Source organism: Centrocercus urophasianus, unplaced genomic scaffold, assembly GCF_019232065.1.
Source record: "Centrocercus urophasianus isolate 14NV4802_14NV808 unplaced genomic scaffold, USGS_Curo_1.0 seq_9, whole genome shotgun sequence".
NCBI lineage: Eukaryota > Metazoa > Chordata > Aves > Galliformes > Phasianidae > Centrocercus > Centrocercus urophasianus.
This window is the reverse complement of record NW_024885532.1, coordinates 32880009-32896328: the sequence shown is the minus strand read 5'-3', so window position 1 is coordinate 32896328 and position 16320 is coordinate 32880009. Positions and strand designations below refer to the sequence as shown.

Here is a 16320-nt window from a genome sequence, read left to right as displayed (position 1 = left end):
TCCCCTTTTGATACTGAAAGGCCTCTGTCAGGTTACCTCGCAGCTTTCTCTTCTCCAGGCAGAACAGCCCCAGCTCTCCCAGCCTGCCCTTTTAGGAGAGATGTTCCATTCCATGGATCATTTTTGTGGCCTTCCTCTGGGTGTGCTCCAACAGCTCCATGTGTCTCCTGTACTGAGGACTCCACATCTGGATGCACCAGGGCAGAGCACCAGTGCAGAGCAGAGGGGCAGGATCACTCCCTTGCCCTACTGGCCACACTGCTTTGGATGCAGCCCAGGATACAGTTGGCTTTCTACAGTTGGCTGTGAGGGCACATTGCTACTCATGTCCAGCTTCCCATCCACCAATACCACCAGGTCTGCACTCAACTCTCTAATCCCCCAGCTTGTATTGGTAGTGAGGATTTGGATTTGTTGAACCTCATGAGGTTCACCTGGGCCAAATGCTCAAGCCTGTCTAGGTCCCCTGGGATAGCATCCTGTTCCTCTGGTGTGTCAACTGCACCCCACAGATTGGTGTCATCAGCAAACTTGCTGAGGGTGAACTCAACCCCACTGTCAGTATCACTGATATGCTTTAGCTTATGCAAATTCTTCATTGAGCCATGGTTGTGTACCAGAACAGGCTGCCCACAGCAGTGATTACAGCCCCAGGCTGCCAGCATTCTAGAAGTGTCTGGACAACTCTCTCAGACATAAGGTCTAATTTTTGGGTGGTCCCTTGTGGAGCTTGGACTCAGTGATCCTTATGGGTCCTTTCCAACTTGGGATATTCTATGAGTCTATGATAGGTGTTTGAAAAAATCTCTAAGTATGACTATTTAGCAAAGTGAAACTCTAATAATACTGAGACCTCTGAATTCTCAGGAATCACTCATGAGACAGAGACAGGCTAAAAGAACTGGCTAGTGCAACTCGTACATGAGGATGGAGCAGCACTGCTCAATAAAAATATTCTAAAAGTAGCTGCATCTCTTTCTTGGCAATAACAGGTACCATTCTCCTTCTTTCTTTCAATTCTTCTGTGCCATGACAATTCTTCTGTGCCATGCTGGATAGGGGCAGCTAAGTTTGAAGGAGCAAGTGAACAGTTTGTTTGCACCCAAAACCTTGACATTTTTGCTTGAATATTTCTCTCCCACTCTTTACGTTTAGACCAAGCTGGAGTACACACAGCAGGTATTCTTCTGTTACTAGAACTGTTCCAAATGCAGAATAAAACTGGATATAAGGATAATACAGAAAACAGCCTCAGTTTGAAAGATTTTTACATTTCACAATTCATTTCTAGAACTCTCAATTCTGGCAGAGCTCATTTTTAAAGCAAACTTCAAAAGAAGTCAGAAACTCAGAAACTAACACATTTCCACCATCAAAACATAACAAAGGCAGATAAGGTCCACAAGCTTTAAAAACACAGAGAACCAACACATTTAACAAATCATATATTTACACCTCAACTTGCAAGTTGTCGCACTGTGCTACTTACCAATTCTACCTCTGTGGCTGGGATGCTGCTGAGCATGCCAGTCTACAAGGACTTAATCACAGAATTGTAGAATCACAGAATCAGAAAGGTTGGAAAAGACCACTAAGATCATTTAATGCAACCATCAACCCATCCCCACCATGCCCACTAACCACAGCCCTCAGTGCCACGTCTCCACATTTCCTGAACACCTCGAGGGACGGTGACTGCACCACCTCCCTGAGCAGCCTGTTTGCACAGAGCACCAGGGGACATGCAGAACTGTCTGCTTATGCTGGGCATACAGATTTTTAAGGTTTCTCAAGTCGATACAAGTTTGCCTTATATGTGTGTTTGCACTGTAGAAAAAAACGCATGCCCCTTTCGGATTGCTTTTCCCTGTCTTTGGAAAGGAAGAAAGTAGCTCTATCTGATCTGTTCTGAACTGTGTTAAGAGAGAATCCATTTATTACATCACAGTTTAACATCAGCTTAACTGCATGCCCTTCACTTCGGGACTATGTAACTCTGATCTGAATTACTATTCCCAAATTGTGGGTACAGTTGTGGTCCAATTCATGACAACTGCAAGGTGATATACTTTTACATAATACTTTATAACTTTCAGAGCTTTTTGCTGTCATAGTGCTTGATTCTGTAACAACTGCACATACAGGAAAAAATGGTTAATGACTTTAAGAGTAGATCGTTGATAGACAAAATTTTTTGTTCTGAACTGGGAAACTTATGAATCCTGGAAACACTGCAAATAAGTAGGAGCTTACAAGAGAAAACAAACTGCTTATGGAATGAATGGTGGAGTGATGGAAGAGAGAGCATCCCCAAAAGCAAGACTGGGAGAAGATGAGAAAAAGAGGAGACTTTCCAATAGGAGAAATAAGCAGTACAGGTTCAAAAGACAACTAAAGGGATGAAAAGCTGAGGATAAGGGAATTAGATCTGACACAGCAGTATGCAAGCAGAATAGTCCAGTATTTCAGTTAAAAAAAAAAAGGTTAAATTAATAAGATAGTATATCTTATAATATGGTAACTATATGAATAATAATAAGATAGTATTGTAACTAAATGAATGTATTGTGTTACCATTTAATGGCTGTTAAATATATATGTTAAATACGTTCATAATTAAATATGCACACATCTATGTATGCATAAAGGCAGCACGCTGCCATGGTGTGTCGAGGCCAGTGTGTGCACTCCTGGAGAAGCACTGGGCATGGACTGCCTCCCTGTCATCAGAAACGACTGCAGTTTGCGTATTTCCAAAACACTTTCCAGAATAATAATCTTTTTGTAAGCACTATTGTTCACATGTTTGCACCTCACAAATGTTTTAAACAGTGGCTGAGAAAGCAGTGCCTTCCAGAAAACCACATGGAGAACAGTCTCACCACAGCATGCTGCCTGCCAGATGTCGTTACTCACTGAAAGACAGAGACTGGAACCAGCCAATTCTTAACCTGAGTGCTCTGGATTCACTCTGCCAGGGGATGTCCATCCCAACAAAGCAGAAATATCCTGTGATTTTACCTTCCTGGACTAAGAGACAGGTTTCCACATAGAAGATTAAATGCATCTCGAACCAGGATGCTTACATAAGGCTTAAAAAAAGCTCAGATCATGCTCTCAATAATAATAATAATAAACAACAACAACAACAAAAAGATGACAATGTTAAGCAAGCATCATTTAAGCTAGAAATTTTTTAATCTCTGTAAATGAGCATTTCTATTTAGTAAACCTGCAAATATTTTTAAAGGACTTCTTGTTCTTTATGAATCTAATCAAATTTCAGGGTATCCCTTTTTGATGGTTTAAATCTAAAGAAAATTCAGTTCAAAAACACAGTGTATCCTGTAAGAAAGCTCTGTGAGCTGGTGCTCAACTCTGAGACAAAAGCAATAGGTTTGTTCCTCACAGAGAGACAGAGCTCCTCAGCCACAGGATTTGCAGGTTGGAGCTTGGAGGCTCCTGTTCTTCCACATATGCACTAACAGTACCACAAGTTCCTGCACATCATGCCAACATAGATACCACTCGTGCATTGCTATGATGTCTGGGCACAGTAAAGAAGCTTAAAAAACATCCAGCAGTGAAGGAATTAAAATTTTGAAGTAGGTTTTCTTTTTAAATGAAAACCAAAATAGGGAAGGGCATGCAACTTGCAGGAACTGTTACTATACATACTGTGAGATAAAAAAAAATGCATAAAGCACTGTCTAAAATAAAGAAAAGCCCAACTAATTGCCAATATTCCAAAAACATGATTCCCCTAAGAACGCATATTTGGGAATCCTACATATAGGAAATACAGGAATACAGTGCTGGGAACGAGTCAGAATTTCCTTCTGTGATAATGTGACCATTACAATGCTGATCACATTAATGCTCCCTCAAAAGCTTGAAAATTTCCTTGGGGGAAGGGGGAATCCAGGCTTTTCTCCAGCCATTTTATAATGACATTTTCCAAGACAGACGTGCAAATGGCAAAAAAGAAGTATGTGAATTAAGAAAACACACAAAGCAAGGTATGCTCTGGGTTCTTCTGCATAAGCAATCAAAATGAAAACTGAATAAATACTTAACTGAATCTGTCACTATGCACTCTATAAAAAGAAGTCTTGCATTTTTTAACCCCCTTTTTTACCTATGCTGTATGACGATGATTCCTCAGTTCTCAGAGAGTCCGGTACCTAAAAAGGTGGCATATTACTGCTGGGGAGCTAACACACTAGGTTGCCATAGAAAAGACTTACCAAACCTCTTGAAGCATTAAACAGCATCTGTGAAGTGTGAAACTCTTTTCTTTTGCGTACAGCAAACTAACACTATTAGATAAAACTTCCATTGTGGTAAATTAATTAGAGAATAACAATGTGCAGAGAAAAAGAGAATTCCTTCAGTGCTTTCTTTTCTTTCTCCCTTTCTTTCCACTTTTCAGTAGAGGTTTGTCCACATCCATGACGAATGGCCATCACCACGCCACATGGGTCAGCCTTGTGCTTGGGGGACCCAGCAGGTCCCAGGAGGGACCCAAAACCAACATCCGCGTGTCCTCCAAGATTAATACAGCCATAACAACAAAGGCACTTTGGCCACAAGAAATGTTTATACTGTAATTAAGTTGTAAAGTTATATTTATTTCTCCATAAAGCTGCTGACTTCACTTCTAAACAAATCATTTGTTTTCTGGAGGAGTGAATGAACTCGTGACAATGCCATGTGTAAAACCCGCATGGCTCAAAACACACTGTATTTTGCAAGGACTGCACTTATTTTTTCTAGTCTCGCTTATTTTTTTAAACTTTCTACCTATGCAGAATTTTTCTTCTAAAACATTTTATCTGACACAGCACACAGAAAGCATGGCTACAGAGAGGCACTGGAGAAACCCACAGTTCCGCCACCGCCTCTCTTTAATTAACAATTTTCATCAACACTATCTTCTATTTTCTCAGTGTTCTAAGTAAAAAGACTCAAAACAGTGATGTAGTGATGTTACTCAGAAATCTCTAATTCTGTTCATTCAAGTTGACATATTTATTATCAATTAAGCAAGCATTACTGCCTCAAAGGATTTCCAAAAATTTGTGCAGTATTTCAAGTCCTGAGAAGAATACAGAATGCACCATACTCCAAGCTGATAAGAAGGAACTCAGCAGATTGCTGTTAGGCCAGAACTTTTACAGTCAGATTCTGGCAGCTTCTAGAGAAAAAAATCCTGCATAAAAAACCAGAACAGGTGACAACGTTAAGGGCACCGAAAGGAGGTAACAAAATCCTGCATTCACTGAATTCTTTACATTTATAGATACATTTCATTTGCAAAGACAGGATGTCTCACTGTCTCAGAACTGGCCATCAAGGACATGGCTGCTCACGATATTAGATTTACATTAGAGAAATGTGAGATCCATCTTCCACTGAGTAGTTTCAATCACGGTTATCCTGAAAGTTGAAATAAATTCAGGATGGAATACTATAACGTAACAAATTCCTATTTCTACCGGCGCCATAACGCAGTGCAAACCTGCTGCATTCCTGATTACCACAGAGCTGTGAACCCATCATTTTTTACTACTGTTTATAAATTCCAACCTTCGATTTGAACTTCCCTTCCATGATGAAAGCTCGGGTGTGCATTACTTAATCCTCCCTTCAAAGCCCATCACTGCTGCACCATTAGCGCATCAGCGAGGTCACAGCAAAGTGTTACTTTCTCCTCTGCAGCACCCCAATCTACCAAAAAAAACAAAGAAACCCTTAAACATCAAAAAACACACAAAAAAACCCGAGCTCTGTAGCCACTGAGTCATCTGCTTCTGTGTGACATTCCCTGTAGCAGAGGTAAAGTTGTTTTCAGCCATCCTGGCTGCACCTTGAAGTGCTTTCTGCAGTAGTAGTGCACTGCAGCAGGTCAACCAGCATCTGCTGGTTTTCTTCTTCAAGACCTCTTTGGTTCATTTATCACAGCTGTCACCTTCTTGGAAGCAACCTGGGCTGTTTTTACAAACACTTCTTGTCTTTGGGAGGTCCAGAACCCAATCTGATGCAATTCTGCCTTCTCCTCCTCTTCAGAATTGTTAAGGTTATCGCTATCTCAGGCTTCGTTTGTGAAATAGTTTGAACACATCATTTAATTCAAGAAGGAAAAACTGCATAAAAACCAGATTGCAGAGATTAAGTCAAATTAATGCTGTATTTGTCCAACCTTTTTTCAAACAACCTCTCAGAAATTCGGAGACCTCCAGCATGCCCACATTTTTTGATGACAGGCGGCCTGTTTGTAAATGTTTACAGTGCTGACTAAAAATAATGCAAGTTAGTCTTTCCCTCCTCCGCTTGAGAATATTCACCATCCAGCATTACAGTTTTCAAGCACAAATTGAAGACTGGATTTCTAGCCGATGATCAGCCGTGGAAAATAGACTCATCCTGGAGCTGTACTGATGCTTATTTCAACATACATCAAGAGAACAGATTTCATCTTTCACTGATTTGTTCAAGCTTTATAAAAGTGGCTTTAGAAATAACTCACACAAACAATGAAGACTTCACCACGCTAACCACATTTTCTAATTTAAGGCACTGCTGAAATTCTCCAGAATAATTTTTCTGTGAGAATCACAGAATCACAGAATTGTAGGGGTTGGAAGGGACCTCTAGAGATCACCGAGACCAACCCCCCTGCCAAAGCAGGTTCCCTACACAAGTAGGTGTCCAGGCAAGTCTTGAATATCTCCAGAATATCTCCAGAATCCATTCCATCATCACAGAATTATCTTAGAATCATCTGAGCTGGAAGGGAGCATTAAAGGCCATCTGGTCCAAATCCCCTGCAATGAACAGGGACATCTCCAGCTCCATCAAGTGCTCAGAGCCCCATCCAGACTGACCTTGAGTGTCTCCAGCGATGGGACATTCACCACCCCTGTGGGAAAGTTCATGTGCTAATTCACTATTTGCCATTTAATTTCAGGATGACGCTCAGAGAAAGGGCCGAGAACAGGTTAAGAGCAATGAATGGGCTGGTTGGACCACCATAAAGAACATAATCATAAAAACGTATAATTTGCTTGATTTAAAAAATAGGGATATTATCTATTTATCTATAGCATCTGAAGTATTAAAACCACTCCTTTCATAAAACACTAAAATGCAACAATGCAATCAGTATGTAACTTGCAACACAAGGAAAAAGAGACAAATGTATTCAGTTGTGTCCTGCCCACCCCACTCCCACCTGACTCCTGCTTATTACCTGTGGAAGAGCTCATTTTTGCCATGAATAGAGATGCTATTTCCTCTGCAACTGCCAAACTTGAAAATGGTTTGGGGAACAAAAAATTAATAAAGAGCTCTGAAGTCGGTAGTGAAATGAGGAGAAACCAATTACAAGGTTGGTATTAATGAGCTTAGCAAAAAGCTCTATTCAATTTGAATGGCAGTGAAAGAGAAATGCAGATTGCTGAGGTCTCCATTGTATCGTGCATGTGCTCAGCCAAGCTCCAGCTCTCCTTGCTACCATTTGCTTTTGGGCTGGGGACCTTCAGGGAACATCTGCAGGGGAGAAGAGGGCCTCAGGGTGCTCCTTAGTGCAAACAGGCACAGTGCCACATCAACACAACACTGTCATTACGCGTTAGTATTTTTATTGGTCATGAAAAACAGTGAAAACAGCCAGCCCAAATAAAAGTCGGTTTGTAAACTCAGTAATATTTCATTTTTACTTAATGGGGAAATGTTTGGAGCATACATATGACATTAAAGCTTATTAAAAAATACTCATCTGAAGTAGTTATACTGGTGTCCTTCTCACTGCAGGAGAAGTGCCATGGCACACTTTGTCCCAGCCCTTGCCAGCTCGGATATTTCAGCTTTGTGACCTGCCAGCAGATGCACGGGTTTGAAAAGCACTTCTATGAAAAAAAGCAAATAAATGCACATCTACGCAGTAAGACTTAGCTCATACCTCTAACTCTGTCTCAAAAGTATTTTGAAAACATTTAGATATATGCCTGAACATGGGCAGAGATGATACCAGAAGGATGGAGGACTGACAGCACGAGCTCAGAGCTGAGGTCCATTTCATCTCCATGGGTTGGGGCTACAGGGTCAGAGCATCTGAATGAGCACGATGCTGTGCTTCAGCCCCAACAGCACATTTGCACTGGCCATAAGCAAATACTTAGAAAGGAATAAAAATATTCCTTCAGTATTAAATCTATTTTGAGCTCTGGGACATCCTGAGCTGGATGTAGTTTCTTTTCATTTCACAGCCCTCAGTTATATCACCTTCTGGCACTTACCCAACATCTCCTTGAGTCCATGCAAACTTCTAGCGACTTTAATGACTTTTGGCACAGAGTTTCACACAACTATTGCCTATTGTGTAGAGCTGCACAATGAATAATAGACCCTGGGAATGTTCACTTTAATTCAAATTATAAGCTAGCACTGTGACTAAGGGAAACTTAAATGCAGCTGATTATTTCTCTCTCCAGGACAGACATTTAACACACACAAGTTTTTTAGCCTCATAGTAGAGGTAAAAAAAAAAAAAAAGCCTCTGTAGGTACAGTTTCCATATCATTTCACAAACTATTAAATAATAAGATGATATCACCACAATCTTTTTCATTAATGATCTGTCCAGGGATATAAAACTTCAATTCTAGGAGAAAATGCCATTTCTTTATCCCACTAACCAGTCCTTTAAAAATTCCCTTTTACAGACCACCTCTTAAGTCCTCTCTTATCCATTTTAACAAACATTACTTAACAGCTCTGCACACTGCCAAAATCCATTATCTTAAGCTGTAAATTGATAGCTGGAAAAAAATGCTTTAACTTTGAGCTGAATAAAAGCATTGTGCTTGCTATATATTTTGTTTTCTTCAAAACTGCAGCTGTACATTTCCAACTAAATGATACGTGGTTGTACTCAAAACTGATCTACTTTCTCACACTTCGTTGATCTCACAGATCCAATTGGAGCATTTTAATGATTGCAGAACTGTTCTTAATGTAGCATCTGAAGCTTTTCAAATCTGTATCTAATGTGCTACTCTTCTTGAGCTCTTGGAAACAATGTGAAGTGACCTTGTTTTCAGAAGTGGGTCAAAAGCAATGCACTTGAAAAGCAGGTTTTCTTGTATTTAAATATTAAAGATTAACATGGTAAAAGGCATCTTTGGTTTAGAGTCATTCATGAAGTGATACAGTAATTGGGGGTTGGTGGTTCTACAATCACAGTAATAACAGAATCCATTTTGGTATCCAAATGGTAGAGATCCACAGCAGATCACTTCTTTTCACAGACTCCAAGGTGATGTAAGGACCAGGTTGCTCAGTAAGGTATCTAAGGGCATTAAATACAGATGAATAGAGCACTGTGTATCTCTACCATTGCACTAATGTATTGCAAGGCCCTGAAAAACATCTGGCTGAAAACAAGGGCTCATTTAGGAGGACAAGGGAGGCAGAGGAGATCTGTGCATCGGTCTCATTGCTCCATCTCCTGTATTACTTGAATTTACTGTTTAAGTTTCCAGCTTTTAGCTCCATTAAGTCAGTTTGCTCTTTGTGGAGCTTCCTGCAGAAGCACTTGTAGATGGTTCACTCCCTGCCCATGCTCCGTGTGCCTCCCATCACACACACTGCTGCTGACACTGAATGATTAAGAAAAGGTAGCACTGCTTTTACACGGCTTCTGGCAAGTCACAGAATCTATAAAGACCTGCTTTAAAAGGATTACACCTGCATTAAGAGATCCTTTACAAAAAGCTGATAGTTTAAAGGATGAGTGGAAACAACAAAATTGGAATTTGGTTTTTATTGACCTTATCCTAAGTTCCAGAACGAAGCTCCTGTAAACACGATCTGGTTGCCACCACTGTCTTAATATGGAGCACAAAGTTTTCCCTACAGACAAATCCATCTGGGCAGATGACTAGAAGTAGATTTTTGACAGTACAGAGGATGAGCACTGGAAAACAAAACACTCTACCTAAGAGTCAAATTGAGGTTTTTCCTGCAAGATCAACACCTTATGATACAGCCGCACAAAGAACTTTTTTTCATGATACATATGAAATCTTTCTCAGCATTAAGTGCAGAAAAGCAATATCTTTGATATTCCTGAAGAAAACAATGAGCCACCTTGCAATGCCTGTGTGAGTGGCACAGCGCAGCACGGCTCTACGCAGAGATGAAGCAGCTCCTGGCCCGTGAAATCTCCTTGAAGGCATGCACGCGGCTGGCTGAATGCCAGCTGACACTTGCACTGTATTATCATGCAGGAGTTAATCACAGAACCACAGAACGGTTTGTACTGGAAGGGACCTTTAAGATCATCTATTTCCAAGCCCCTGCTTTAAGCAAGGACCCTTCAATTTAGATCAGGTTGCTCGAAGTCCCATCCAGCCTGGCCTTGAATGCTTCCAGGCAGGGGGCATCCACAACCTCTCTGAGCAACCTGTGCCAGTGCTTCACCCCTTAAAAGAGGAAGCACACTGCATGAAGCCATGCACACTGGCTTCATTTTGCTGTCTACAGAGCTCCTGGGTTCAGTAACTCCCCTTCTAAGCTCTTCCACTCCCTTGATAATCTATATATAATGTATATGAAATTCTGACATTAGCACTGGAGGCTCTATATCTTGGCTTCCAGACTAACCGCCTGAAGAGAAGAACTGCAACATTAAACATTCAGTGTGGAGTTCTGTTGTGTACCTCCACAAAAGTTTTCCAAGAGAAATAACCCAGCATATGGAACATAGAGATTGTGGGAGAATGTTCCTTGCCACTACAGACAGGTGAAAACAGGGCAATAGCTCCAAAATTCATAAAGCTGGGTATCAAAATGGGCTAGGTTCCCAGGAGAGCTAATGATTTACACCATGTTGGACAAGCTTCTTTCTCCAACGACAACCCAGTCACCCTCTGGGTTTGTTGTAGACCCAGTGATACAGACAGCTAAGTTAAACTCAGAATTTCTTCTACAGAACTAAAGTGTATGGAGTTATCCCTTGAATTATTCACATGCTGCTTTACTGCTGCATGTAAGCATCAAGAGAGAGCTAAGTCTTCACTGAACCAAGTGCTGAATCTTTAAAACAGTTATCTTACATGAAATAGTTCAATTGCTTTAGAATATTTTCTCATCTTGGCTAGGATTTTACCACTTACTTATACTCTGTATGCCATATTCTTTATATCCATGGGTTTTTTGCTCCTGGATTTTTTAATGGAAGAACACAACTTGACAAAGCAGCAGATGCGCTGGATTCTAGAGTCTGGAACATATCTCCAGACCTTTGGCTCACTGTGCATCACTATCCTGATGCTGCATCACAGAGGCACTAAGCAGTCAGCCTTAGCTTCTGGTTGCAGGGCTTTGAAATATAAAAACACTTGGGCAGAATGAGCACATTATTCCTAATACACAGCACAAAGAATTCAGGTGCTCCCCAATGTATTTAAATACAGTTCTGGTAGATGTAGAAGCATAATTCATAGATAGAAACAGTAGTCTCACATCTCTGTATCCCCTTTAAAAGCTACAATCACTCTGAATACCCTGGTCATCCGAAGTCATTGTAAGAGAGGACGGAAAGATATGCCTGTCTCAACCGCAGTCTTATTATCACTGCCACTCTTTTTAATTCTCTTTACCAAGCCCACAGAACATATGTATATTCTGTATACCAACAGTCTTCCTGAAATAATGTGCTCCAGATGCTTCACTCTGTGAAGTTCTAAGCTGTTCATTTCTACTCTGTTGCTCCGCTTTTAAGATTATTCCCATTTTTGATCTCATACAGAGAAAGGACAATATCACCTTCCCTATATCACCTTCCATAACCTTAACATGCAAAATATTTATCTTTGTTCCAAGTTTTGCCCCCTTTCCCAGACAATCTGCCTTGTACAGCATGGTGACCAACACTACGCACACTGTGCCAGATGGAGCCTAACGCTCCTGTAACTGTATAGCCTCCTATTTTGTGTTTTATCCCTCTGATACAACCTAGTAACTCACTTCTTGCAGCTGTGCACAAGCCTCATGGTTTCAATGATTTTTCCACAATAACCTTCAAATCCTTCTCCTAGTCAGTGTGCTGAATGATTGTTCCATTTCTGCACACACTGTGTTTCCTTGGTTTCTTGCTCCCAGACTAATTATTTCACATTTTTCCACAGTGAACCACATTTGCCAGCTGTTGGCCAAGTCACCTAAACAGCTCTAAATCCTTTTATATCTGATTGTATCGTTCCTAATTCACTACTCTAAATTTTACTACCAAAAAAAAAAAAAAAAAAAAAAAAAAAAGTATGGGGGCTGGGGAGAGGAATAAAGCTCTGTGCACAAATATACATATATATTACTTATATGGGAGCCATATGCATGTGATCAGTATAATTTATCATATGGTTTTGCAATCTATCAGGCAGCTTTGCCCACCTCACTCGCATTTTTCCAATAATCCATCTCTGCTGGGACTAGTTCTAGCACTCCACACTTCTGAGCAGCTTCATACAGCTGCCGTGAGAAAACCCGCCACAAAACCCTGCTCATTTTCCCCAAAGTAATCCTGCCACTTCAAATCACACTTACCTGGTGCTTAATATCCAGCCTCAGTCAGCACTGCTCTGTCTGGGATCTGTGACATATTCATGCCTTTCTTTTCGTGAACCCTTAAGGATGAGTTGTGAACCAGTTTCATCAAACATCCACAAACTCTACCTATTTAACATACACAAAACATTTGCTTCTAAATCTTAATTGCTAGAAAACTACTAATGTATCAATTTTAAATAGCAACATTGTGTTGTGTAAAACAATTTTTAATAACATTTATACGATTTCAGTTTTCCTTCCTAGTTACACTATTGATGTAATGTTGTAAGTCTGCTCATCGCACCCCAGCAACAAATGCTGGCTACCTCAGTGCCTGCATACAGGGACAGATAAGTTACCAGTGTCCATACAGCCTGGTCTGTCAGTGCATGTGCTCCTTCCTAAAGGAAAGCCCTGAACTGCCTTTCTCATCCTTTTCTAAACTCTGGAAGCTTAATGCAGGACTCTGCTCTGCATTAGAACAAAGCAGTATCAGCACTTCCATTTCAAAGTGCATGGAGCTAAAACACTCAGTTAAACAAAGCTCTGTCACCTTCTGACTCATCAGGCACGTCTGCCAATGAGTAGCTTAAAACCTCCAGTGTTGCTTTATAATGTCCCTTTTCTTCAAAGCTGAAGCATCAGTCACTCTTCAGCTATCAGTCTGGAATACTAATCTCAAATTAAACAAACTCTGCATTTTGTTTCTAGAAATTTGAAATAGCAATCTGTGCTGATACATCTTGACAAAAATGTTTTTAGGATGCTTTTCTTTAATTATCCTTACAGCTTCTGCCAGAAATTCATTAAGGCTACAGACTCTGAGTCACCCAACCACAATTCTTGCCAATTTAGTATTTGATGAAGCAGTTTTCTCCTACTTTTTTTTTTTTTTTTTTTTTAATTTCAAGGTATTTTATTTTATTTAATGAAGTAAAACATGAATCAACAGCTCAGCGTTTTATTACAAACCATTTAGCATATGTTATACTCAAATAAAGAATCCAGCCACCTTCTCTAACATCTCCTGGCCAACGTCTCTTTTTCATTCACTCGGCTAAAAGACCGCAAAGATGTTTCCCTTATTGGGGCACTGAAGTGTTACATTAGTGTCACTTCTAAAATGACTTATGTGCAAGAAATTCAAAAAAGGAGTTGATAGAAATACTGGGGCAGGCTAAAAAATGGTCTGAATTTTCATTATTTTACCCTATTTTCCTGGAGCACAGAGGAAATAAAGCTCTACCACTGCCATCAGCTGTAGCTCCAAGCAGTGTGCCGGGTGAACGCATTTCATTTCTGACTTTGTAACTGGAAGAGTTAATGTGAGCCACTGTAGCTTTGTAAAAATGCTCTCCCATAGAATATAAAGACGACTGCCTACCAGCTTGACGGCATCAGCAGTCTGACACGACTGCAGCCGGCCCTGCACACAGAACCACTGCACATGGTAGTATTACCAGCCCAGGAACCTGGGCAATGGATGGAATTAGGACTACGGATAGACAGACAGACAGCTATTGGACATTCAGCTGGACAGAGCCTTGTCTCAGCACTGGCAGAAGCCACGGGAGCTGGGGGGACACGAGCTGCCCCACACTGTTGTTTCTGAAGTATGGATGAGCTGTATGGATTCTGAGCTTCACGTATGGTTGAGCTCAGGGATGCTTCTGGTCTAGTTAGTGAGAGTGCTCCTATGCTATCTGTGAAAGCAGCGACAACATTCTGCTGTTACATCTATCCTACCACCAGAACAGATGTAATTCCAGCTTATTTGGTAAGGAATAAGCTGCTTCAGATAGGATGGTGTTGAAAGCAGAAGTGCTGGCTTTGAAATGTCTCATGGTAGAGACACTGTTCTCTACCAACCCTCCTACACAATTTCATCAAGGTACAGAAGTGTGTTTTCATTGCCAAACATGCACTACAATGGACCACAATGGTTACCAAAAAACAGCCTATTTCCTTTTCAGCTCATCTTGGATAATGACGAAGCGTTTTCAGATTTTAAAACCTGACGAAATGTACATAATGCAGAAGTTTATGCCTTTCTCCAAAGGGAGAGAACTCAGGTTGACACGTTTGATATATTTAACTTCTTTTCCACAGACCACTAAAATGTTACAATGGAGAGAATCTCCTTTACATAATGAGTAGCAAGTACACCTCTGCCTTAAAAAAACAAAAACTCACAAGGAACCAAAGGAACATGGTTAGAGGAAAAAAAAGTCTTACCTTTGGGGCACTTCTACCAAATGGAGAGAAACGAGAAAAATTTAACACGAGATAGAAACACAAAAAAAGTAGGACTGGAAAGGACCTCCTGGATCATCAAGTCGGGTCCTTTGCTCACCTCTTTCACAAGCCACTGGGCACATCTGTTGTGTTGTCAGAATGGACAACACGGGGTGAGTTTACATGTGTTCAAAGTACAATTATCTTGCATGATTAAGCCTAGGGCTCCTGGGGACTCTTTAATAAAAATCACCTGGGTCATTAGATGGCTCGCCCCCTTTGTAGCTGCTTTGATCAGCAGCCACATAGTTATCACCCACACTCATGTTTTCAGCATCCAGCACTTCATTTAAATGGCTAAAAGAGAGCAACCATTCCTGCGGATTTATGGTTTCAGAAAATCTAGAAAATGAAAGATAAGGTGCTTATGCTTATATTTAGAGACTTTCTTCATGGTCATAGGAGATAGACATGAATGTGTCAGTGTTTCTGCATGATAAATAGGTGCTTTTACTCCTGAGTAGAACATACAGCAATGGTGCCGTATCCCATCTTTTGCTATTTAAAATGTAGCCAATGCTCAACTATTTTAACACATTAAACAAGCCACAATAATACAGCTTTCATATTTTATTTCAAATAACTTTATCCGAAGGCACTGAAGGGCCCAACCTGAGCAGCACAAGCTGCTGCGGGACAATGTGAAGTGCACAGATTGAGCTTTGTGCAAGTGAGCAGCTACCAGTCATCAGCTGATCCAGGTAAGCACAGCACTTGAGTTTGAAAGGCAGGACAAAACCAGAAGCTCCTCCTGAGGCCACCAGCATCTGAATTTCTCTTGGTACGAATTCCGGGAACTCTTGATGTAGGAGAGTACATAACGTACGACAGCTGGCAGCTCATTACTCAAATATTTTAAGGCAGAAAAAAAGGAAAGCAAATGTTTCTCACACACTGGAAAAGGAAAATTCACTCCGCAGAAGAATAACAACAGTCAGTTTGTGACAGATTCAATCACAAGCATGATTACTGAGAATGTGAATATCAGTTTCCTGAGTTCTGAATACAGCACTTAGCAGATAAACAGTGGGTCAGGCAGCTACAGCAACATTTCTACTCTGAAGAGACTCTGATACATCACCACTGATGCATTATGCTCCTCTAAGAACAATTTTGTTACTAAATTGCTGTGCAAAAAAGGCAGAAAAGCATGAATGTTATTTTAGCAAAGAGTTAAATCTTCAGTAACAAAACTAGCAACACGATTACAAGGCACAAAATGAAGTAAGAAAGCACGAACTGAAGGTAAATCTGAAGCTAATCCCCAATCTGTGCATCTGTTTGCTGGAATCTTGCCTCAAAATGTGGCCCGCTCCAGCAAGACAAGAAGATCAAAGTCCCTTTCGTCCAGATTACACCTGATGGCTATTATGGTGCTATGCTGCGTGCAAGCAAAACTTCAAAGAGCTTTTA

The 16320-nt window shown here is 40.7% G+C and overlaps 1 protein-coding gene across 2 annotated transcripts in view; it reads right to left on the bottom strand.

Annotated features, from left to right (window-relative positions):
- Positions 1–16320, bottom strand: part of MICU2 (mitochondrial calcium uptake 2) — a 134366-nt gene that overhangs the window by 70147 nt on the left and 47899 nt on the right. The window contains exon 1 of one of the 2 annotated variants that reach the window (XM_042839256.1): positions 4248–4289. The exons of the other annotated variant lie outside the window; for it this stretch is intronic. Within the exon in view, the coding sequence (XP_042695190.1) occupies positions 4248–4274 (27 nt within the window). The 5' untranslated portion in view covers positions 4275–4289. Of the gene's footprint in view, positions 1–4247; positions 4290–16320 lie in introns of those variants that run through there. 2 annotated transcript variants of the gene reach the window in all.